The following is a 26049-nucleotide window of genomic DNA, read 5'->3' as shown; positions in this document are numbered from 1 at the left end:
TTAAGTCATTTAGCAGACGCTCTTATCCAGAGCGACTTACAAATTGGTGCATTCACCTTATGACATCCAGTGGGACAGTCACTTAACAATAGTGCATCTAAAACTTAGGGGGGGTGGGGTGAGAGGGATTACTTAACCTATCATTTGGTTCTTTGTATTAATGATCATGTCATTCACATGATTGGTGTGGTATTGCTAAAATATGTTCTTTTCTCTCTCTCTCTCTCTCTCTCTCTCTCTCTCTCTCTCTCTCTCTCTCTCTCTCTCTCTCTCTCTCTCTCTCTCTCTCTCTCTCTCTCTCTCTCTCTCTCTCTGTCTCTCTCTCAGTCAAATCAGAGAAGATGGACAAACCAGAGAAAGAGGAGGCGATGGACCACTTTGAGAAGTTGGACCAATTTGACATGTTGGATAAGCTCGATAAAGTGGAGAAGAAGGATTCGACTGGGAAGACTGAGGCGTCAGTGAAGGTGGCGTATGCAGGACCACTGGACAAAGGAGAGAAGATGGGTCAAATGGACAAGGCAGAGAAAACGGAGAAGCTGGAGCCGGCAGAAAAGGTAGACAAAGAAGAAAAACCAGAGAAGGTGGATCAAATGGATAAGGGTGACAACACAGACCAGGTAGAGAAAACTGACAAAGTAGAGAAGATGGACAAGGTTGAAAAGCCTGAGGAGACACAGCCTGGCAAGATGGAAACACAGCCTGGCAAGATGGAAACACAGCCTGGCAAGATGGAAACACAGCCTGGCAAGATGGAAACACAGCCTGGCAAGATGGAAACACAGCCTGGCAAGATGGAAGCACAGCCTGGCAAGATGGAAACACAGCCTGACAAGATGGAAACACAGCCTGACAAGATGGAAACACAGCCTGACAAGATGGAAACACAGCCTGACAAGATGGAAACACAGCCTGACAAGATGGAAACACAGCCTGGCAAGATGGAAACACAGCCTGACAAGGAGAGGACAGATCATGTTGGAAAGGTAACAGTAACAGGTGAGAAAGAAACAGAAAATGTTGAGAAGCCCAAAGACAACGTTGAGAAGGAGGATAAGAAGCCAGAGAAAACAGAGCTGGCTCAGAAATTAAACAAACCGGTTAAGGTGGAGAAATCGGAGAAAAAAGAGCTGAAAAGTCCTGAGAAAAAGACAGACAAGAAATCAGAGACTGCTGATAAGGCCAAAAAACCTGCAAGTAAACCCTCGACCAATGGGAGCAGTGCCGCACCAAGCAAGGACCTGCCCAGTCCAGACAAGAAGACCAAGGTAGGTCACAGTCTAGATTTAAAGAGGAACATTATCAAATCATACATCACTCATGCTGCTAACGCTTTTCCTACTGCTACTTTTAAATCCACGTATAGTTGTGAGATAAGACTATTGAAGTTAACAGAATGAAGTAATATCTGTCATAATCAACAATATGAAGAACAAGGAAAGGATGTTGGTCTTCGTTGTTATAGTGCTGATTTGAACTTGATGTAACTGAATAGAGTTGTTGTTTTTGTTCAGCTGGCAGTTCCATTTGTTGCTATTCTTATGATTAAAGCTGCTTCTGCTGCTTTCTCCTGCTGCTACTATCTTGTGTTTTGTTGTTTTCTTTCTCGCCTTTGTTCTTTGTTTTGCTCTTCATTTGTCTGGTGTGCGTTCCATCTCGCAGCCTGTCGCCGGGGCAACCAAACTGAGCGCCGCTAAGCCGCGGCCGAGCTCGGCAGCATCCGCTGGTGCTGCCGCCCCCAAACGCCCCACCCCTTCCTCCACTTCCACCACCACCTCAGCCACCCTCCTCAACAAAAAAACGCCCGTGCCCAAGGCCCCTACCCCCACTGCTGGCCCCAAGCGGCCTTCGTCCACAGTCAGCCGACCCACATCCGCAGCCACCGCCTCCACCACTGCGCCACGTGAGGTCAAGCCCAAGGTGAGTGGCCCTGTCCTGCTTTAGGGACAGCCGCAGTCCCCTCCACCTCCATAGCCACCCCTGTGTGGTGTCTCTGTGTCGGGAGAAGTACCTACCACTTTCTTCTTCTCCCATGGCATTTCTTTCAACCTCCTATACATCATCTTGCTGATCAGAAGAAGGAGCCGGTTCAGTTCTGTTTAGCATAAGTGTTAGTTCAGCTACTATGTTAATTTCCACAGGAGCTATAGACAAAGGCTCTGTCTGACTGCAGTGGTGTTGCTCGGAGCCTAATCTGCCTGTAATGTATCCACCTTCTAAACATGTCTCCTAGTAAGCCCTAGTGTGTCCCAGGTGCTGAGTGGCAGGATTACTCAGTGCAGGGTTCATAGAGGGTTCAATCATGCCCCAGGGCAGTGATTGGGGACATCGCCCTGTGTAGGGTGCCGTCTTTCGGATGGGACGTTAAACGGCTGTCCTGACTCTCTGAGGTCATTAAAGATCCCAAGGCACTTATCGTAAGAGTAGAGGTGTTAACCCCGGTGTCCTGGCTAAATTCCCACTCTGGCCCTCAAACCATCACGGACACCTAATAATCCCCAGTTTACAATTGGCTCATTCATCCCCCCTCCTCTCCCCTATAACTATTCCCCAGGTCGTTGCTGCAAATAACATTTTTTTTTTTTTATTAATCACAGAGCCTTACCCCATATCTATCTTAGTGCTAAGCAGTGATGGATCAGGTCCCATTTTTACAGTCCCTTGATATGTCTCGGCCCAGGATGGCACTCCCAACCTTCCAATCTCAGGGCTGACATTCTAGCCAATAACTACATATTACACTGCTGTTTAATATTGGAGTACAGTAATACAGTCTAGGTCAAAAGAGCGGGCGACTCGAGAGATCGCAAGACACGTTTGAATGAGAGAGGGAATGAGGAGACGGCGCGGAAATCCAAGCTGTTTTCCATGCAAAGCCTCCCTCGGGCGGTGTATCTATGCATGGGGAAATCAGGCACACAGTGCATTGGCATTCTCCTTATATCCCTGGTTCCTAGTACAATCCTTACATCAGTGCCAAGGCAACACACACCATGTTGAGACCTATCAACAGTGTACCTGCTTGAGGATTCTGGCGCGTGCTCGTTGTTGCCTTCAAGTTCCGACGCAACACATGCTTCCTGGACAAGATTGGCTGGAGCCTTCGTTTGATAATGCAAATCTGAACTCTGAGGTTATATCTGGTGTTGATTCAGAGCCAGATCTTGCCATACACTGTATATAAGTGGGCCTGTGAAGTAACATTAGTTGACTTTGGTTAGTTCAATTAATCAGGTGTGTTACTGGTTGGTTGGAAAAATGTCTGGACTATCACCAGCCCCGTATGTATGATAATGGCCAGCCCTGTTGTACACTGAGTATACAAAAAATTAAGAACACCTGCTCTTTCCATAACATAGACTAACCAGGTGAAGGCTATGATCCCTTATTGATGTCATTTGTTAAATCCACTTCAATCAGTTTAGATGAATGGGAGGTAACGGGTGAAATAAGGATTTTTAAGCCTTGAGCCAATTGAGACATGGGTGATTCAAAAGGGTGAATGGGCAACACAAAATATTGAAGTGCCTTTGACCGGGGTATGGGTAGTAGGTGCCAGGCGCACCGGTTTGTGTCAAGAACTGTAACGCTGCTGGGTTTAGCATGCTCAACAGTTTCCCGTGTGCACCATGAGTGGTCCACCACCCAAAGGGCATCCAACCAACTTGACACAACTATGGGAAGCATTGGTGTCAACATGGGCCGGCATCCCTGTGGAACGCTTTCGGCACTTTCTGGAGTCCAAGCCCCAATGAATGGAGGCATGAATGTTCTGAGGGCAAAATAGGGGATGCAACTCAATATTAGAATGGTGTTCCTAATGTGATCTATACTCAGTGTGTGTGATGGCCCATAGTTGTTAGCGTGAACTTGGAGTTCCATACACACTCCAGGCAGGAATGATCTGCCATTGCCCTCTAGTGGTTGCCTGTTTTACTACAGGCAGTGACATTATCGCTTGTAAATTAAATTACTCCTCTTTTTTTGGCTAAACAACAGACGAGGGGTGAGGCAATCAGGCTAGCCAGATGGCAATGAGAGAGATATGATAGCAGAGGATTCAGTACAGGCTAGCCAGATGGCAATGAGAGAGATATGATAGCAGAGGATTCGGTACAGGCTAGCCAGATGGCAATGAGAGAGATATGATAGCAGAAGATTCAGTACAGGCTAGCCAGATGGCAATGAGAGAGATATGATAGCAATTACTCTGAGGATTTGCTGATGTTTTTGTTGTACATCGAATACTAGATAGGCAAGTGGTTTTATAAATATAACATTATCCAATGTTCCTTTTTAGTAAGGAATGTAACATTACGCAACAAAGAGGTTCTTTGCCACAGCTTCAGTTTATGAGAGCGCTATGGTGTACATTCAACCTTTTATTTGTTATTAAACTTCATTATTTGTAACTGAATAGTGCAGCTCCATCCTTCCCTCCCTTATGTATCTGTTTACCAAACATCTCCCATTCCCTGTCTGTCTCTCCCTCCAGACGACCACAGAGAGGCGTCCTCTAGTGCCAAAGGCCACTGCCGCCTCCACGGCTCGAATTGCTGCCCCCAAAAACGGCACTGCCACCACGGCAACCAGTAAACCAGCCACGGCGACCCGCACGCCTCTCGCATCCCGCACTTCCGTCAGCGCACCTGCAACCAGACGCCCTCAGGGTGAGTCGCTATGCTACACACTTACACATTTTTGAACACGCGTACACACAAACACACACACACCATGACTTATTGTTTTGGGGATTCAAGGTGTCTGACGTCTAGCCAGCAGAGTACCAAACTGTTTCTCAAGACAATAACGGGGAGCAACAGGTTGAACTCTGATCTCTTCTGTTCTGCCTCTCAGCATCAAAGACTGACAGCAAGCCAGGAGAGGACAAGAAGCCCAGCACTCTGAAGTCAACAACAGGTACAGAAACACTCCTCCTCTCTCCTCTTCGCCCCCCTTCCCCCCTCTCTCTTATCTCCTCCAGCGCTAGTCCTTCAGCCAGACAGCCACAGTACTGTAACACCAGTTGAGGGATTGGGGGCAGAGAGAGACAGGAAATGAAGAGTGACAGTGTCATGCAGGAACACACAGATGAAGCATGTAGACCGGGACAAAGAGGTGGTGAAGTTGTCGAGAGAGAAGAAAACAGCAGAGTGTAAAAAGCTCAACACAGCACACTCTGAGGATTACACTCCCCTACTGTTGACATGAGCTGCTGACACTGCCACTACGTCTCAACGTTGCATAACCAGCAACGCAGGCAGAAGCTCGTTACTATACGCATAAAGAGGGGATGATTTTCTGATCCGAGCATGTCTTTCTGCTCAGAAATAAGACTCTTTCAGGACGGATTGGACGGATCTAAGACTTAAGTCCTCGGCAGGGTACATTTAGTTCATCACGTGATGTCCGTTAGACATTTGGGAAGTGGGATAATAAACGTTGCCGTGCATACTGGGGTTTATGTTGCTACAGAGCAGAAAGGATACCTGCCTGATGTATGTTCCCAAAAAGGTTTTTCAAATTGTTGCTAATAGCATATTAACCATCACCTGATCTTAATCACAGAATAGTAAGAGTAGCGAAGAGAGCAGGTCTATATAATTTCTCTGAACTGAGTTGAAGTATTTTAGCATCTAAACGGCTTCATTACCTGGTTGTTGATTGTCCTCTTTTCTCCTCCTCCTCCCTCCGTTCTAGCAGACTCCACCCGGCCCCGGACCAGCACCACCCGCAGCTCTATAGCTAGCACCACCAGCGCCACCCCCCGTGTCCGCCCCTCCACCACCAAACCTGCCCCCTCCTCCACAGTATCAGAGAAGAAGCCGGCTGTGCCCCGCGTCCCCCGTCCCACCCCCACCACCACGGGCAGTGCCAACGCCACGCGTACCACCTCCCGCCCAGGCACAGCCCCCACACCAGACATTCGCAATGTGCGCTCCAAGATCGGCTCCACGGACAACATGAAGTACCAGCCCGGAGGGGGGAAGGTAAGGGGTCGTGCATCAGTGGTAGATGCAGATACCCGTATCATTTATGCGGCTACACGCTTTAATATTTCCAAGGCTTATTGGTCAGGTTGTGTTTTATACATTAGTCATTATATTAGTCAAATATATATTGTTTCACAGATGGGCTTGTTTTACAGACATTGCCAAAACGATTTTGTGTAGGGCTCTGTAGTGTTCACAGTCTAATGCAGGCGTGTCAAACATATGTCCCGGGGGTCCTATCCGGTCCTTGGGTGGTTTGAGTAAAACATCAATTAACAGAACAAATTCTTTTGGGGGGGGGGATGAACTTGAATACTTTAAAATGATTAAATATACTTTAAAATGCAATGGAAACTGTGTAGAAATAAGAATGGACCTACATTCATACAGTTTCTTGACTGTAACTAGCTAATAATCACCCAAATGACTGTCAGGGAGCATCGGAAAATCAAAAACGATGGATAGAGGACTATTTTTTGCAAATTCTGGCGGCAAGGAAATACAACCAATTTTCAGTGCGGGACTCCAGATCTCATTGAAGACTGAATGTTGCCCCCGGGGCAAAATGAGTTTGACACCCCTGGTCTAATAATGGTTTTGCCTCCCTCAGACAGGTTATGTTCAGTAGTTGAAGCCCCAGCTAAGACGGAATTTTCCATAGTGCACTTCTCCTAATGCCACATCCCGTAGCAGAGCTTTCCCTGTTAACAACCCCTCCTAGTTCCTTCTCCCAGACAACTGGTCCCAGCTTGTCTCATATTTTACCCTTTGCGATCCAAAATAGTTCCCAGTTAACTTCAGTTAACTCAGTGACTTCCTCCATAAATCTCCATTTGATTCAATTCACCATCTTGCACTCATGCAGACATCTCACCCCATTCTCTACATCCACCTATACACTACTTTACCTCTCACATCCTTTTCCCTGGCCGAGATCCCTGATACATTAGAAGTCCTCCTAACACGCTTTTTAGCCAGATACACTATGCCTTCACTTCTACTGTCAAGTGTCAACATGGTGGAATAACCAAGTCCAACGTCGGAATGACCTATAACAACGTTGAAAGACATATGGTGCCACATGTTGAGCGATGGACCCCAAACTGCATGTCAAAGAAAATGCAGATTCTCTTTGTTCTCTGAAATAAACGGAGCCCTGCTGCTTTGGATACAGCATCAGAATAGAGGAGGTAGTTCTGCGGACTCCTGTGTCCTGTGTGTTGTATTGACCCAGGGTGGGGCTTGTCTCCCCAGGTCTCTGGCAGGAGCGACGCCCTGGCCAAAGGCTCCTCCTCCAAAGAGGCCAGCGAGGCCAAAGTGAGTTCACCCCCCCCCCCCCCCCCCCCCCCATATCTACCCCTTATCTCTTCAAATATCTCTCTCTTCCTCACCCTCTGTTTACTTACTACTCTCACTTTCTGTCTCTCTCTTTGTATATGTCTCATTGTGTTGTCTCTCACCCGCTCTTTCTCTGTCAACCTCTCTCTTTCGTCTCTTCCCCTTTCTCTCTCATTCTTTGTCTCTCGATCCTCTTGTAATTTTCTTCTTAAGTGAGATACATTTCCTCCAAGCTGTTCATCTCTCCGACCTCTGTTTTGTAGGTTAAAATATTGTGGTTTTTGCAGTTTTTTTTTTTATTGCCATATTTCATTGTTCACTCACTCATCTCTGGTTATCTGGTTATCTGGTTATCTGGTTATCTGGTTATCTGGTTATCCCTCATTCACTGCATGGACTGACTGACGGACAGCTGTCTAAAGCAGATGTTTAGGTGACTGACTCACCGACCAACCGACACCATACTGGTGCGCACCGGTGACTATGTCTTTACAGCCAGACAGTTCTGGAGTTACCAACATCAACGTGAGGTTTTGTGGAGGCGGACCACTCCCGAAGAAGAATCATGCCTTTGAAATACAATCCTTCTGATTCATGTTGCGTCTTCGGTTTCACCTCAAAAACATTTGGTTAGGTTATTGTTTACAGTAGACATGGAAGAACGGTCAATGAGATGCCAGATCAGGTGGCATACCCTCGGAGGGAAGGCACGCGTCCGTGGTAGAGCGCTAAGCATACTAACACACTGCCTTGCTACAATCTCTCTCCTCACAAGACTTCATACAGTAACGCAAGGCTACAATGTTGCTTGACAGCAATACGAATACTGTATATCCCTGGTTTTAAAATGGTCCTGAACCTAAAGCAAAGTATTAAAGTTGGCCTACCCTGTGGCAAAGTAGGGGCTGGAGAGCTGTGATAAGTCATTGTACAGAAGTGTATGTCTGCACTGTAGACGGAGGATCCGGACGGAGAGACTTTCCGAGTTCTGCTCCGTCAAACCCTCCACTAAAGCTCTCCATCCCCCTAATTGCCACAACATAATGATACCCAGAGGACTCCTATGGCTGTCAAGGATCTGAGCTTAAGCCTGCTACAGCCTAGTATCTGTTTATCTGTGTGGTTGTGTGTGGTTCCTTTGCTTAACTGTCAGCAGTGATTTCTAACTAAGATGTCTGTATGAAATGTAGTAATTCTCCTGTCTAAATCTAACTACTGGGTTTATGGGTTCATGGTACCAATGTCATGTTGTCACTGTGCGATTGTCCGTCTATGTGCCAACAAGTATGAATGTGTCAATATGGCAGGATATCACCAAAGTGAATTTTAAACGGAGACAATCACTTCAGCCATTCACTTAAGCCCATTAAAAGGGCATACAGTATGCATAGCAATATCACAATTCAGGCAGTCAGACACAGTTATAGTAATGATCACTGTAACAACACACGTTAGCACCAACATGCAATACATTACAGGTGAAACAATCACCGTGATAATACATTCACATGCCTGTTTCAATAATCTGTTTTAACACCGTAGCAATTGAGCATCTTCAAAGGGCAGGTGTGGATGTGGGACCCCGCATGCGTGTGTCAATAGACGTCTGTGTGTGTGTGGCCTCTAGATGCTTCTGCGCTCCTCTCATCCTTCCTCGTCACAGCTCGCCCCCACCAGACCCTCCCTCTAACCCCCACAGTGAATCTACTCTTCCTCTCTGCCTGCTCTATGCTTTGTAGGTTCAGATAGTCTCCAAAAAGCTGGACTTCAGCCACGTCACCTCACGCTTGGGTTCCAAGGACAATATCAAGCATGTTCCTGGTGGAGGGAAGGTTAGTACCGGACTGCGGCTTAGCTTGAATGGCCCCCAACCCTACACGGCCGACCGCACGTCATGACCACTAAAGAGCTCGTGGCGGGGGGGGGGGTTTATCTTCTGAAGACTCCACTGGAACAGGCTGAACATCACTCATACAAAAAAAAAAAACTTCTGCAGACCTCAAAATGTCTGAGTGACGGTTCTATCATTGACAAATTTGGTTTTAGTCTAGGAAATGCTAGAGTGCTGCCCCCCTTTTGGCACTGGCACAGTCATTGCCTGAAAGCATCGCTCCTGCCGAATGACACCACCGAACGCTTTTAAGACGTCACTCTTAATTCAGCGTTTTTTTTTGGGGGGGGGGGCTTGGCAATAAGAGGCTGTTGAATGATGTTGTTTTTGGACAGCATGGTGTCTCTAGCTAACCCTCCTCCGGAGTACCTGCTACTGTCCATGGCTTAGACCAGTGTTTCCCAACTCCAGTCCCTCCAACATCACACATTTTTGTTGTAGCCCCAGATAATACTCACCTGATTTAACTCATTGAGGGCTTGATGATTAGTTGACAAGCTTTTCCGGGGCTACAGTTGGGAAACACTGGAGTTGTAAAACACTGGCTTCGACTCTACCTGCCGCTGTTTCTAACTCACTCAACACCAATCAAACACCACCCTTACCTGTCTAACCACTGACCTGCCCAGACACTCAACTCTGATTGGCTCTCTATGCAGACTTCCTCCGTTGATTGGTTGTGCTCGTGCTGCTACTGTATGCGGTGGACACATGAGTACATGAGTTTTCCCAAGAACAGATGGCTAATGATAAAGCTGAATAGGTTCAACTGCATGGCGAAGAAGATGGCCGTCATGGATCTTTGACGGGTGGTCATTAATTTCCTCTTCTGTGTGTGTAACTGGGTCTAATGTATATTTGCAGGTACAGATACTCAACAAGAAGGTGGATCTAAGCAAAGTGACATCGAAGTGTGGCTCCAAGGTCAACATCAAACACAAGCCTGGTAAAGGCCCTCTTGGTAGACCTGTTGAGTTGCCATACTGAATGTACACTGTAATGCATGTGTTGTGTATGTTTCTGTGTGTTTTATTGACCAGAGCACGTTACTGTCATTATATGCTCAAGATGTTATTAAGGACCATTCAAATGTGACTACCAAAGATGATTATAATGATTAAGCAGAACAACAACTGATCTCTGTTCTGCGGACCTGTGCAGTGTGTATTGTCTGTGCTGTCCCATTGACTGTGTGTGTGTCCTGTAGGGGGCGGCGATGTGAAGATCGAGTCCCAGAAAGTGAACAACAAGGATCAGGCTAAGTCCAAAGTGGGCTCAATGGACAACCTCTGTCACGAGCCCGGTGGGGGCAACATCAAGGTGAGGTCACTGGACAAAGGACCCTCACACCGAGTGACTGCTTTATACACCTACTTTCACACTGACAGTTTACTGTCAGACACCTGTCCCCAGTATAGTCTATTACATCTGGTGCATCAGATCAGATGTTCAGCCTGTGTCAAATGGTATAGTCCAGAAAACAACTTGGAAATGTGATCTCCACAGTGATAGCATTCGGAAAACATTTTAGTGAAGATAGCCATTGAGCATGGCACAGGTACGGTAAGTTATTACAATACATGGTGGACAATACTGTCTGGAAAGTGTTGCTCCTCACAGGAGGGAGGGAGATACTTTCTTTAATGATACATCCTCATTTCATTAAATCCTCACCACCACCACCACCCCCTTCAAAAAGACAAATATCCCCTGTGCTGCTGACTCACCTTGTCCTTTACCCCACGATACAAAACAACATCACACACCAGAATAGTCTCAAGTCTTTAACTTTGAGTTTCGAGTCCTAAACAAGTCATAATGTGCTCTTCACCAAATGTAATAGAATTTAATATTTTTAACCAGAGTAATAGTTATTAGTATATTACATTTACGCAAATCATGAATGCTTTTAAAAATATCTATATATTTATTACTTTCCATGGAAACAATAGTGATCGACTATCGAGAATCGCTATGGGGCGATGTAGGCTTGTACACAATCGCCCAACCTTGTTTTAGGAACATCAGGCAAGATTTAGGCTACCAACTGCCTAGCCAGTTGTAGCTCAATCTGGGGTGCAATGATCACATTCCTGCACTGACTGGCTGTGTGGAGGCTCATTGGTTTAACGTTACGTTAGCCTACATGATACACGAAGCTTCAAATGTCAAACAGTTGGAAATTGTTGCGCCTCCGTCTGTAATTATCTTCCTGCATGTTTTGCAAGTTACAATCTGTTTTTTTGTTGATACAGCATCGTCTTTATATCCGAAAATAATAATTTGTGGTATCATCTTTCCAAGGGTTCCATCTGAATTCACCCGCCGACGTTCATCTGCACTGCCACGCACAGCTTTTTCTCAGCTGGCACAATTTGATTGGCTGCTGTCCGATTCAAACTGTAATCCGTTAAATGAAAAGTTGATGCGCTGCACACTTTTTTTAATAGCGTCATTTTTAAAATTTGGGCTTGGGGAGGTTATCAAGTCAGGTCGAGTCATAAGGCTCAAGTCCAAGTCAAGTCACGAGTCATTGGTGTTGAAGTCAAAGTCGAGTTGCAAATCATCATATTTGTCCAAGTCATATGACTCGAGTCCACACCTCTGGCGTGTTGTACTGATCTTACAAACTTTACCGGATCACAAAAAAAGCTTCAGCCTTTTTCCCTTCAGTATCATTCAGGAACCTTGACAGTTCCCTAACCTTGTACTTTGACCCCTCTGCCTGACTGACTGTCAGCTCTGGACCCATTGAGTCTGAAAAGAAAGCGACCTCCTCGTCCTTAGACTCACCCTCCGCATCCCCATCTCCCATCCTGACCACCTGCCCTTTCTCTCTAGCTGGCCCTCCCCCCAACACCAGGCAAAGGTACCTTAGTGCCTCTCCCCTCCCACCTCCTTTCTTCTCCCCCCTTTTCATTTTCCGCTTGACACCCTCCTCCACCACCCCTAGTCGCTTGCCCTTCCCCACTATGCTCTCCTCATCCACTAGCATAACCTGAATAGGCCCAGCCTCATCTACACCACCCTCCATTACATGACTAGACCCAGCCTTATCTACACCACCATCCATAGCCTGACTAGACCCAGCCTCATCCACACCACCATCTATAGCCTGACTAGACCCAGCCTCATCTACACCACCATCTATAACCTGAATAGGCCCAGCCTCATCTACACCACCCTCCATTACATGACTAGACCCAGCCTCATCTACACCACCATCTATAACCTGACTAGACCCAGCCTCATCTACACCACCCTCCATAACCTGCCTAGACCCAGCCTCATCTACACCACCATCCATTACATGACTAGACCACATAGAACACATACACATATTGACATGTTCTCAGTTGGTCCTCAATCACATTCTTTGGACACATACTATATGACTATTTCAGAGATGTTATAATATACCTGCACATACAGTACCTTTCAGCTTGCACCAGCAGTATACGCAACACTTACACAATCCATGATAACATGTTTCATTTGGTGCTCTCTGTGGTTTAGGTATGCACATTTCTTTTGAATGAAAATGGTGACAAAACCCAGGGTTTAATGGTGCGGGTGATGTGTAGTGTTGTGTTGAAACACACACGTTTACCAAACCATCTAGCTTCCAATGGATGTTGTTATTTATCCCTTCCCTTGTGGTCTTTTTGTGAAATAGAGACACGTGTTTTATGTACCCAGAGCTACAGGACACATAAGCCCCTGTCTAAAGATAATTATAACTATAATTATAATTATTCTAAAGAAATTTCAGATTAAATATAGCTGAAGAATATATTCCACATCCAAAGCTAGCTCTCATCTAATATGTTTGAGTAAATATAGCTTTTTATTTTCCACAATATTTGATTACCGTCAGACCACTGGACCTGTTTTAGCTTTTATGATTTTCTACCATTTTTACTTCCAGCATTGAAGACATCCTCAGCGCCTACCATGTTTTAATTGAGTACGCTTGTAGTTAATATCTCATCTGTCCTACTGTACACACACTGCAACCCCTTTTTCCATTCCATTGCAACCCCCCCACCCAATTGACACCCTGCTACTGTATGCATTTTTAGGCTGAGGGAGCCGAGGAGACGGCAGAGGAAAATGGGGCTCCCTCCAGTGATGCCTCAGCCAAGGTGCCAGGGCAGGCAAGCAGCCCCGCCCAGGAGAATGGGGTGAAGGAGGGTGCCCCCTGCGGAAGCCAGGGCATCCATGACCCCCAGGGCTTTGACTCGCGCATCCCTGAGACAAGTAAGTGTGCCGTCCAAACCGAACAGTCCCCTGTCTGTCCTCTCTCCACTAGGGCTGCGTCCAACTCCTTCCTCCTCATTGTCTCAGACTCCTATCCTTTGATGTGAGCTAATATGAGGCCTCCCAAATATGCTTTATGCTTGTCTGGTCTGGAGAGGGGCCTTATGAAGGGGCAAGTTGGGATACAAAAGAAGCAGAGATGGTCTCTTATCTAAATGACTTGGAGACTTTCATATTTATTTTGTGATTTACATGTCCCTGACCACCCCATTACCTTTGACTTCTTATTTTACAGGCTTCTAATTCTTCTTTGTGCTATCCATCTACCCTCTTCATCTTAACCCCCTCAACATCTCCTATGTCCCCACTCCTCTCTCCTTCTCTCCTCTTTCCCATTCTTTCTGTCCCATTTACACACTTCCTGCTGCAGATTGAGTCTTTCAAGCTCAACTTCCGCGAGAACGCCCGCTCTCGCACGGACCACGGCGTCGACATCATAACCTGGCCAGCCCCGGGAGACAGCCGCTCACACCCACAACGCAGCGTCTCTCTCAACGACTCCCTGACTTCTGCTGGCTACCCCCGCTGCCCCCTCCCCCCGCTGGGACAGGGGGGCAACGGCACACTAGCAGGACCCAGGTCATGACCCTCAATCCCACATCCAAACACCTCACCCATGTATCATTCTCTTACTACGCCTAAACCTGCGCTTACCTACCTACCGCTGTCCTGTGTTCCCTTTGGATGAGCTGACATTGTACATACAGTAGAGCAAGCTTCAAGCAGGTTGGGATAACATTGGGAGGGGAACGGAGGCTTGCCATGTTAACTGTGAAGTCTAATTCATGTTTCCTTACCTCTCCAAGAGCATAACATGGCAGTTGCAGCGTACAGTAGCAAAAATCAGTCTTATCCAGTATTACAGTACATCCTAGTGCCGTTTTAGTGAGAGTAATCTACCAGGCATCGCCAGCCCTGGACACACCTGTTTGGTTCACATAGACACCCCCAATGGGAAACCTTCCTAGACTCACCTGTGCGTTATGTACGCAGACTAATATGTGTGTAGTGCCCTTTTACTTGTGAGCATGTAGGGCTGTGGTGTGTTCCCAATAACCATTGATTCATTTACTCACTATTCACCAAACATCGACTCATTCACTCACTGCCTCACCTCCCTCCTCTCTCATATCCATGTACCCAGACCCCTCTTTTTCACTGTCCACGGGTTAAATACATTTTGTTTTTAAAGAGCACTCACAAAATATTAGTAAACTAGTAGACTGTACTTGAACAGTAGGCTATTTAACTCTCTTTAAACGGTGTGTTTGTGATGGTGTGTTTGATTGAATAATACTGTAACAATGAGCTGTGGCGTTCTGTTCTGTTTACGTTGACATTAGTTCATTTTCCTCATCAGCTTTAGTTGTAAGGTTTGTTTCATTGTTTTCTTCTCTTTCTCTCGCATATATTTTTCTGGAAACACAGGCATGAAGATGCGACTCCGTTTAGGGCGTTGAGACTGAGAAAAGCATGTCAGGGGTGTGACGAGGGAGACAGCGAACACTGAGGCGTAGTGACGTAAAGACGTGTCCTCTTCAGTGTGTTAAGACAACAATGTGATGTGTCAGAATAGTGCTGTCTCGGAAAACTCCAGAGGGTAATAGAATGTTAAGATGAATTACGTGAAGGAAAGTGTCTTGGAGGTTGGTGGAGCGATGTGTCTTGTACTGTACGTGCCTCCTGTCCTGCTTACCTGAAACTGGGATGGGACTCGGGCTGGAAGCTCAAGCTGATGGACCCTTGTCCCTGGAGTGACACAGACAGACAGAATGTCATAGTTGAAAATGAAACCGCATGGTGGCACTGTAGTTTGGTGCATGGTGGCACTGTAGTTTGATTAGGATTTAGAATAATCGTATTTTGTGACCAGTCCTGCTTGTTGTCCCGTTTCAGCTGTTTTCTGAGGGTTCTGGTAAAGTGTTATTGACAGTTATAAGAGGACTTGCTGAAGGACTTGTTGGAACATTATTAGAGGTTCTGCTGAAGGACTTGTTTTTGTCAGGCTGTTGGCAGTGGAACATTCAATGTGGCTTATTTTACTTGTAGTAATGTATCCAACAATTGCCTCCAATTGCCTTTTTAGTGCATGGCCAGGTAATATCATGCCCAGAGCAGAAAGCCTATGTGCATTATGACTTGCAGTGTTGTGGTTCAGTATATTTGTCCTTGGGGGCAAATAGTCGGTGTTGTATCTTCTTCTTCTTTTACAGTGGGCAGGAAGAAAATTGGGGGCTGTCAATTTGATTGTAAATTCTATTGCAGTTTGGTATATTATATAATTCAGCTATAAGTTCGTCATGTTTTTTAAATGTGTTGAGCTCAAAATAAGGACAGTACACCAGGTAACTCTTTTTGAGGAATGATCCCCCCCCCCCCCCTAATTTGAATCAAGATGTAGACCTACTTTAATATCCTCTTAAATCAGAGATATGGAAACTATTAAAATGACCTTAAATTCTTGAATATATTAAAGAGGGTGTGTGATGGTAATGTGTATTTCATGAAAGGTAAAGCTGTTTCTCCACACACTGATTTACTCCCATATTGTTCCTAGGATATCCATGAAATAGTGTTTAAAAGACATTGTAAAAATGTTTTCAAATGAAATGAATCACAATCTATTGAGATGTGTGGAATAGGCCTAATACCCAGAGCCAAAAAAAAGTCCATTTAAATGTTTTAAGAAAATGGTCAATACATTTTATTGTTATCAACAAGATGTTATTTCAAAATTGGAGAGGTTTGTTGATTTTGTAGTACAGCAGTGATTGTTGTAAGAGGAACGGCTGCTGAGGTGGATCGTAGTATCGCCTCTGGTGACACGATCCTCATCTGATAAGAGACATGTCAATATTCCCCCTGATCCTGACTTACCACACTCACCGGTATGTTCTCTCTGAGATTGCACACGGTTGTATATAAATAGATATTTGACTGTTTTATACACTATCGCCACAGGAAGAAAAAAACAATATGAAAACAACAATGATGGTAATAAGGATGTTACGTACAGCTTTTATGTTAATATGTCTTTAACAGTTTTAATGCTAAGGGGTATCATTATTGTTATTGAGCAAGTCTGCCTTTTTTCCAAGAAAAGGGCTGCTGAAGTGAAAGAATGTTATAGAGATATAATGTTCTATAGATGCAACACTTTTGTATTTATCTTGTGTTCCCATACCGACATGGTGGTTGGGTCAGTGGGGTGTGTTTGAGAGGTTATACGCTTGGGAGGCATAATGAGGTCTGGTCCAGTTTGTGGATTGCTGTCTATTGAACAGTGTTTATTTCACAAATTGTAAGAGTTTTGTTAACTTTCACATAACCTTTGTCCATCCCCACAACCCCAGTCTTAAGAAATGAAAATACTCTTATTTACAGGTAGACCTTCAGATGTGATTTTGACATTGTAGGATACAGTGACCTTCTTACGTTGATTTGAAAACAAGATACGTGCAACATGAAAGGGATTGAAACTGTGTAGAATTGCACTGTATAACATGCCATTGTGGCGCAGGGCTTCCTGTTAAAGCAGGAAGTGGGATTAGAAGTCAGGTCATATCTGTCATTTAGGAATATTGTTGCCCTTGCCCTACACGCACACACACACAGAAACACACACACACACTCTGTCCTGGAGTGTCATGGAGACGTCCGCGCCCTAACACACCCTTATGTAAGGCTAACAGTAGCTGTGTTACTTAGAGCTCTCCAGTAATGCTACAATGAGCTCCATAGATCTGCTTCTTCCGCTAGCGCACACCCAATGTGCAAGTGTACTCATAGAAAACACCTATTTAAGAGCATGCAGAAACAAATGGAATGTGTTCAGTAGACTTATGTCATTCGCAGAATTTGTCATTTGCAGAATTTGTTTTTTTTGTTTTTCATTCATTTTGAATTGACATTTTTGGTTTGAAAGAAGTGTTTATTGTGATTAATTGTTAATTAGTGATGTGATTATTAAACATTAAAAAAACTAAATGTTTAAGATATTGTGCTTGTCTTTTGATCAGTTACGTTATCCTCTCTGTCCTCTTTTAGGCATAATATAAGCCACATGGCCTATAAGCCAGGTCACTGCTAAAACAACTGAAACACTTGAGTAAATGTGGTACACAAAGTATACTGAACAAAAATATAAACACAACATGTAAAGTGTTGGTCCCATGTTTCATGAGCTGAAATAAAAGATCCCAGAAATGTTCCATATGAACAAAAAGCTTATTTCTCTCGTTTTGTGCACAAATGTGTTTACATTCCTGTTAGTGAGCATTTAACACTCTGCCAAGATAATCCATTCACCTGACAGGTGCGGCATATCAAGAAGCTGATTAAACAGCATGATCATTACACAGTTGCACATTGTGCTGGGGACAAAATGTCACTAAAATGTGCGCTTTTGTCACACAACACAATGCCACAGATGTCTCAAGTTTTGAGGGAGTGTGCAATTGGCATGCTGACTATATGAATGTTCACCAGAGCTGTTGCCAGATAATTGAATATTAATTTCTCTACAATAAGCCGCCTCCAATGTCGTTTTAGAGAATTTGGCAGTATGTCCAACCGGCCTCACAACTGCAGACCACGTGTAACTACGCCAGCCCAGAACCTCCACTTCCAGTTGCTTAACCTGCGGGACCGTCTGAGACCAAGCCACCCGGACAGTTAATTATATTTATGTCTGTAATAAAGCCCTTTTGTGGGGAAAACTCATTCTGATTGGCTGGGCCTTGCTCCCCAGTGGGTGGGCCTATGCCCTGCCAGGCCAACCCATGGCTGTGCCCCTGCCCAGTGATGTGAAATCCATAGATTAGGGCATAATTAATGTATTTCAATTAACTGATTTCCTTATACTGTATGAGCTGTAACTCAGTCAAATAATTGAAATTGTTGCATTTTGCATTTAAATTTTTGTTCAGTATATATTGAAAGCAGGTGCTTCCACACATGCGTGGTTCCTGAATAGTGGCGATTTTAGCATGTACATCTTGGTGGGGAAAACTCAACCAATTTTTTTAAATGCATGCCAGCAAAGCCACTACGCAACATTTGATTATTTTATTCGACTTACAGTGCATTCAGAAAGTATTCAGACCCCTTGACTTTTTCCACATTTTGTTACGGTACAGCCTTATTCTAAAATGTATTAAATAATTTTTTCCCCTCATAAATCTACACATTGCTTTTGCAACAGCCAATGGGGATCCTAATAAAATACCAAATACCCCATAATGACAAAGCGAAAACAGGTTTCTAGAATTTTTAAAAATTCAGCTCAGATGCATCCTGTTTCCATTGATCATCCTTGAGATGTTTCTACAACTTGATTGGATTCCACCAGTGTTAAAATTATTTGATTGGACATGATTTGGAAAAGCACACACCTGTCTATATAAGGTCCCAGAGTTGACAGTGCATGTCAGAGCAAAAACCAAGCCATAAAGTCGAAGGAATTGTCCGTAATTTTGGAACTACCAAGACTTACTTGAGCTGGCGGCCCGATCAAACTGGGCAATCGGGGGAGAAGGACCTTGGTCAGGGAGGTGACCAAGGTCACTCTGACAGAGCTCTAGAGTTTCTCTTTGGAGATGGGAGAATCTTCCAGAAGGACAACGGTCTGTGCAGCACTCCACCAATCAGGCCTTTATGGTAGAGTGGCAAGTCGGAAGCCACTCCTCAGTAAAAGGTACATGACAGCCCACTTGGAGTTTGCCAAAAGGCAAGGACTCTTAGACCATGAGAAACAAGATTATCTGGTCTGATGAAACCAAGATTGAACTTTTTGGCCTGAATGCCAAGCGTCATGTCTAGAGGAAACCTGGCACCATCCCTACGGTGAAGCATGGTGGTGGCAGGATCATGCTGTGGGGATGTTTTCCAGCGTCAGGGACTGGGAGACTAATCAGGATCAAGGGAAAGATGAATGGAGCAAAGTACAGAGAGATCCTTAATGAAAACCTGCTACAGAGCGCTCAGGATTTCAGACTGGGGTAAAGGTTCGCCTTCCAACAGGACAATGACTATGCACACAGACAAGACAACGTAGGTGTGGCTTCAGGACAAGTCTCTGAATGTCTTTGAGTGGCCCAGCCAGGGCCCAGACTTGAACCCGATTGCACATCTCTGGAGAGACCTGGAAATAGCTGTGCAGCGACGCTCCCCATCCATCCTGACAGAGCTTGAGAGGATCTGCATAGAAGAATGGGAGAAACTCTGCAAATACAGGTGTACCAAGCTTGTAGTGTCATACCCAAGAAGACTCAAGGCTGTAATCGCTGCCAAAGGTGCTTCAACAAAGTACTGAGTAAAGGGTCTGAATACTCACAGTACCAGTCAAGATTTGGACACACCTACTCATTCAACGGTTTTTCTTTATTTGGACTATTTTCTACATTGTAGAATAATAGTGAATACAAATAACACATATGGAATCATGTAGTAACCAAAAAAAGTGTTTCTTCATAGTAGCCACTCTTTGCTTTGACAGCTTTGCACACTCTTGGTATTCTCTCAACCAGCTCCATAACCTGGAATGCATTTCAATTAACAGGTGTGCCTTGTTCAAAGTTAATTTGTGGAATTTCTGTCCTTAATGCATTTGAGACAATCAGTTGTGTTGTGACAAGGAAGGGGTGGTATACAGACGACAGCTCTATTTGGTAAAAGACCAACTCCATATTATGGCAAGAACAGTTCAAACAGGCAAAGATAAATGACAATCCATCATTACCTTAAGACACGAAGGTCAGTCAATCTGGAACATTTTAAGAACTTTGAAAGTTTCTTCAAGTGCAGTCGCAAAAATCATCATGTGCTATGATGAAACTGGCTCTCATGAGGACCGCCAAAGGAAAGGAAGACCCAGAGTTACTTCTGCTGCAGAGGATAAGTTCATTAGAGTTACAGTACCAGCCTCAGAAATTGCAGCCCAAATAAATGCTTCACAGAGTTCAAGTAACAGACACATCTCAACATCAACTGTTCAGAGGAGACTGCGTGAATCAGGCCTTCATTGCCACAAAAACACTACTTAAAGACACCAATAAGAAGAAGAGATTTGCTTAGGCCAAGAAACACGAGCAATTGACATTAGACCGGTGGAAATCTGTCCTTTGGTCTGACTAGTCCAAATATGAGATTTTTGGTTCCAACCGCCGTCTCTTTGTGAGACGCAGAATAGGTGAACGGATGATCTCTGCATGTGTGCTTCCCACCGTGAAGCATGGAGGAGGTGTGATGGTGTGGGTGTGCTTTGCTGTTGACACTATCTGTGATTTATTTAGAATTCAAGGCACATTTAACCAGCATGGCTACCAAAGCATTCTGCAGGGATACGCCATCCCACCTGGTTTGTGCTTAGTGGGTCTATCATTTGCTTTTCAACAGGACAATGAACCAAAACACACCTCCAGGCTGTGTAAGGGCTATTTGACCAAGAAGGAGAGTGATGGTGCGGCATCAGATGACTTGGCCTCCACAATCACCCAACCTCAACCCAATTGAGATGTAAGGGTCGACGTTTTTACGTCTTCACTATTATTCTACAATGTAGAAAATAAAGAAAAATCCTTGAATGAGTAGGTGTGTCCAAACTTTTGACTGGTACTGTAAATGTGATATTTCAGTTTTATTTTTAGAAATTAGCAAACATTTCTAAAAAACAGTTTTTGCTTTGTCATCTTGGGGTATTGTGTGTAGGTTGATGAGGAAAAAAACGATTTAATGAATTATAGAATAAGGCTATAAGGTCACAAAATGTGGAAAGGTCAAGGGGTCTGAATACTTTCCGATTGCACTGTATGTGGTCTGAAAAGGAAGGAAAATACAATCATGAGGATCCACTTTTATAGACAATGTACCAGCGCACAGAAAGCGCATTTCTCAAACAAACAAAAAATGCGCAATATCAACTGGAATTATATTACAGTATATTACTGAACTTTTTGTTGGCAAAAAATATTTCAATGGGAAGAGACTGTCACTGACAAACATGGTTACAGACCCAACATCATGATAAATAACGGGGGAATATAAGCAGACAATGAAAGCTCTTACAATATTCGATCATGCCATTTGTCTAAAACACCAAAAACAGTAGGCTACATTCTGAGGAGAGGGACCACATTTTTAGTGTGAGACAGGCTACTAACAGGTACACAATATACACTTAGTATTACTTTCTTAGCTACTGTATACTAAACATATCTTCCTGCCATATTATATCATTTATGCAGCAGACATATTGTTGGGACTCACCGTTGTTGTGCTGTACTCACTTGAACGTGGCGTGGCGGTCCTTCTTGTGGGTAAAGTTGTCATCAAATCGTGTCATCAAAGTCTGGCATTCTCTGGATTTATGGTACTTTCAAAACAACTGGGAACTCGGGGAAAAAAACAAGGTGGAATCATGACTTCAGTGATCTTCAGACACAATGATCAAGTGATTCCTCTCATCAACACAAATTCGACAATGGAGTATCTATTAGCTACATGGTGAAATTCAACCACACATGTTTATTTTGTTGTATATATTTTTATTCAAGTTTTACAAAAATGTTCATCAATGTAAGTACAAAGATGTTACCATATCCCAACTGCCCTCCCTCCACACAACACATTCACCAAACTTGCTTGGACTGGATAGCATTATATTGATGACTGTATTATGTACCTATTATGTAATGACTACTGGAAATACCTACTGGGAAACATTAAAGCATCTCATCAGAGGGGAGCCTCTGCAAGCCATTGAAGCATGATATAAATGGTTGCCATTTTTTAACAAATGTATCATTGGAACCCCTAAGAGAATACTTACATCGTTAAGCTATTGAGAAATAGAGTGGGGCTGAACAGACTTCCACTGGAAAATAATTCTATGCCGAGCTGATAGGGATGTAAAAGCAACCATATCGGCGTGTTTTGGGTCCAAGGAGAACAAGCCTTCTGGAATACCAAAAACAGCTATCGGGACATGGCTGCAGGTTCATTTCAAGCACCTCATATACATTTTTAAAATAGAATCCCATTCATTTTGTAGTTTAGAGCATTGAATAAACACGTGACAAAGGTCACATGCTGAGACATGACATTATCACACATCATTTACATATATTTCAGAGAATCTGGATTTGGAAAAATACACTATGTAAAACCTTAAATTGTATGAGACCAAGACAAATCGCCTCATCCCACCACTATAGTGTAAATTCAACACCCATTTCTCGTTCCCAAGCAGATTTAGTTTTGTTGGTGGAGTGTTTGTCATATGACATAATACACAGATAGATCTGAGAAATGACTGCTTTCTGTTGAGGTAATATAGAGTCAATATGCCATCCCAGGGTTGGCAAGGGGGCGGAGAAGGGTAGCCAGAAAATTGGGAGGAGACACAATGCCTGAATCTGAAGGTAACGGAAAAAGTGAGATGGAGGCAAATAGTATTTAGAGGCCAGGTTGGGAAAACTAGAAGAAATTCAATTTACATGTCTTGGAAGGACTTAATAACTTTCCTTGTCCAGTAAGAGAAAACATTATCTATTGGGGAAGCGGGGAATAAGTCATTCTTATCAATAGGACCTATAGTAGATGCAGAGGAGAAAATGCTGTCGAAACTGGTACCAAATCTTAACTGTGGAAAGCACTACAGGATTGCCAGTATAGTGAGAGTGGGGCGCTGGGAGAGAGATGCAGAAATACAAGAATGTGCCTCTAGGTGGCACCATAGGGTATCTGGAGCATGTAACCAGAATGGCAAGTTCTGAAAGTTTGCTGCCCAGTAATAGCATAAAAAGTGCAAGCCCTCGACTAAACTTGCATCTCTGAAGTAAAGAACTACTGACTCTGGGTACCTTTCCCCCCAAGAATATTTGGTAACAGCCTGATTGAAAAACGTTGGTAAAAACAATGGGATAGATTGAAACAGATAAAGGGATTTGGGTAAACTGTTCATTTTTACAGTATAGTATAGTATAGTATAGTATAGTATAGTATAGTATAGTATAGTATAGTATAGTATAGTGGTAAGCTACTGTAACCCATCTCTGAAAATCAGATTTCATTTGTGTAAGGATGACACAGCCCCTTGACCAGGTCAGCAGAGTTCAGACCCATCAGATATGCAGCTTTGTCAATATCTGGAAAGGCAAAGTTTTACGACTGAAAGATTTTTAGATTTTTCAGACACTACTGCATAATGAAGTGAGAGGTTTTAAATCCTCAGCACTCACCCTCAGTGCCATCTGCCTCTGCTTGCTCCTCCCGCTGCTTATTCTTGAACTTCGTGTTGCCGTAGTGCATGATGCCACCAGTCAGCTTATAAATGCCATTAATCTCTTCTTGGGCAAATCCAAGCACATTAAAGGCATCCTACTTCCAAATGAAAGGTCATTGTTTAGCATTGGAGAAGGGGTTGGAATATTATTGCATATACAGAGTATAGATATATTATTCACATCAGTAGCCATTAGCTCATCTGCATCATTGGGGAGGCAGGTTGGACTAGTAACCGAAAGGTTGCAAGATTGAATCCCCGATCTGACAAGGTAAAAATCTGTTGTTCTGCCCCTGAACAAGGCAGTTAACCCACTATTCCTAGGACGTCATTGAAAATAAGAATTTGTTCTTAACTGACTTTTTTTAGTTAAATACGTTTTTTTAAAATTAATTAATCGGAGTTACAGCAGTCTCTCCTTGGGAGATGAAGGCATAGTCATAGGGATTGCTGGTGATGAGTAGCATTTCTTAAAAGAATTGAATAGCTCAGTTTAATTTGTGTTCATGCTGTGGTATAGGTCATAACATAATATACTCAGTATTTGGATAGGTGTGAATTAGAAAATTGCTATTGTGTTATATTATAAATAGATGACAAATTAGCCATAATCAAGTTTCGAAAAACTGCACTACATTTTGGGGGTTTAGAACAGAGCAGAAGACATATGTAAATGATTTGCTGTAACAGACAATAAAGTTGTTTTCTATTCTAACCGACCCAAAACAATGCCCCAAGTGGTCATCTAGTCAGACTTTGGAGGCGCGCCGCCGCAATAAGTGGGGTGTGGCTGTTGCTGTCTCTCAAGTTGTTGGCTTGTGGGGTCTAACCTTAACTCTGTCTTGGTTATGCCACATTGTTTCCCTCCCTTTGTCCTTCAGTACAACTATATCCCAGTGAAATTCCTGCTGAGTGCCAGCCTCTGATTGAGATGGACAGCTTGTGAGGTTCATTGATATCTGAGATTAGCTAGCAGTCTATAAAAATGTCTATTCACGGAAATTCGGTCACACATAAACAAAGCAATTTAAGATCATTACTATAATAATTAGGACAATGATCGTCCTCGTATTCTCGCGGGACAGATATCTCAGAGACCAAGAATGCAAAGGTAACTGAACTAAATGACTATAGCCCCATAGCACTAATTTCTGTCATCATGAAGTGCTTTGAGAGACTAGTCAAGGATCATATCACCTCCACCTTACCTGTCACCCTTGACCCACTTCAATTTGCTTACCACCCCAATAGGTCCACAGACGATGCAATCACTATCACACTGCATACTGTCCTATCCCATCTGGACAAGAGGAATATGTAAGAATGCTGTTCATTGACTACAGCTCAGCATTCAACACCATAGTACCCTCCAAGCTCATCATTAAGCGTAAGGCCCTGGGTCTCAACCCCGCCCTGTGCAATTGGGTCCTGGACTTCCTGACGGGCCGCCCCCAGGTGATGAAGGTAGGAAACAACATCTCCAGTTCGCTGATCCTCAACACTGGGTCCCCACAAGGGTGCGTGCCCAGCCCCCTCCCGTACTCCCTGTTCACTCATGAATGCGTGGTCATGTACGCCTCCAACTCAATCATCAAGTTTGCAGACGACACAACTGTAGTAGATTGATTGATTATCAACAACAACGAGACAGCCTACAGGGAGGAGGTGAGGCCTCTCGGAGTGTGGTGTCAGGAAAATAACCTCTCATTCAACGTAAACAAAACAAAGAAGATGATCGTGGACTTCAAGAAAGAGCAGAGGGAGCACCGTTCTATTCACATCGACGGGACAGCAGTGGAGAAGGTAGAAAGTTTTAGCGTAAATATCACTGACAAACTACAATCGTCCACCCACACAGTTGGTGTGGTAAAGAAAACGCAACAGCGGCTCTTCAACCTCAGGAGGTTGAAGAAATTTGGATGGTCACCTAAAACCCTGACAAACTTTTGCAGATGCACAATTGAGAGCATCCTGTCGGGCTGTATCACCGCCTGGTACAGCAACTGTTAGATATTACCTGTTAAATATTGCTGTCGGAACTAGAAGCACAAGAATTTCGCTACACTTGCAATAACATCTGCTAACCATGTGTAGGTGACCAATAAAATGTTATTTGATTTGAACATGGAACTTTTTTGACTTTGTAACGCTAATGCTTAAAATAATCATAAAAATCTTCTCATGGACTAAAAGTCAGATTCCCTCAGAATGTGGTCTTTGGTCTC

At 43.9% G+C, this 26049-nt stretch overlaps 2 protein-coding genes across 10 annotated transcripts in view; one reads left to right on the top strand and one right to left on the bottom strand.

The window, feature by feature from the left end:
* LOC124039665 (microtubule-associated protein 4) overlaps positions 1-17536 on the top strand; it is an 87236-nt gene extending 69700 nt beyond the window's left edge. For 3 of the 9 annotated variants that reach the window (XM_046355870.1, XM_046355866.1, XM_046355874.1), the window contains 11 exons: positions 328-1268; positions 1663-1920; positions 4496-4670; positions 4858-4920; positions 5701-5990; positions 7248-7310; positions 9071-9163; positions 10087-10168; positions 10430-10542; positions 13305-13482; positions 13778-17536. In XM_046355870.1, coding sequence (XP_046211826.1) covers positions 328-1268; positions 1663-1920; positions 4496-4670; positions 4858-4920; positions 5701-5990; positions 7248-7310; positions 9071-9163; positions 10087-10168; positions 10430-10542; positions 13305-13482; positions 13778-13785 — 2264 coding nt within the window. In that variant the 3' untranslated portion in view covers positions 13786-17536. The remainder of the gene's footprint in view (positions 1-327; positions 1269-1662; positions 1921-4495; positions 4671-4857; positions 4921-5700; positions 5991-7247; positions 7311-9070; positions 9164-10086; positions 10169-10429; positions 10543-13304; positions 13483-13777) is intronic. The other 6 variants (XM_046355869.1, XM_046355867.1, XM_046355868.1 and 3 more) reach the window with 6 other exon arrangements.
* Positions 17537-23601: 6065 nt separating this feature from the next.
* On the bottom strand, positions 23602-24291 carry LOC124038975 (myosin-7-like). Its single transcript, XM_046354882.1, has 4 exons — positions 24221-24291; positions 24006-24036; positions 23781-23919; positions 23602-23687 (listed from the first exon to the last, which is right to left on the bottom strand). Exons 1-4 carry the CDS (start codon positions 24289-24291, stop codon positions 23602-23604), a joined length of 327 nt encoding a protein of 108 aa, XP_046210838.1.
* Positions 24292-26049: the final 1758 nt, after the last annotated feature.

The sequence above is a fragment of the Oncorhynchus gorbuscha genome, linkage group LG07, assembly GCF_021184085.1.
Source record: "Oncorhynchus gorbuscha isolate QuinsamMale2020 ecotype Even-year linkage group LG07, OgorEven_v1.0, whole genome shotgun sequence".
Lineage (NCBI taxonomy): Eukaryota > Metazoa > Chordata > Actinopteri > Salmoniformes > Salmonidae > Oncorhynchus > Oncorhynchus gorbuscha.
Note: the sequence above shows the minus strand (reverse complement) of the source record. Positions and strands in the feature narration are given on the sequence as shown.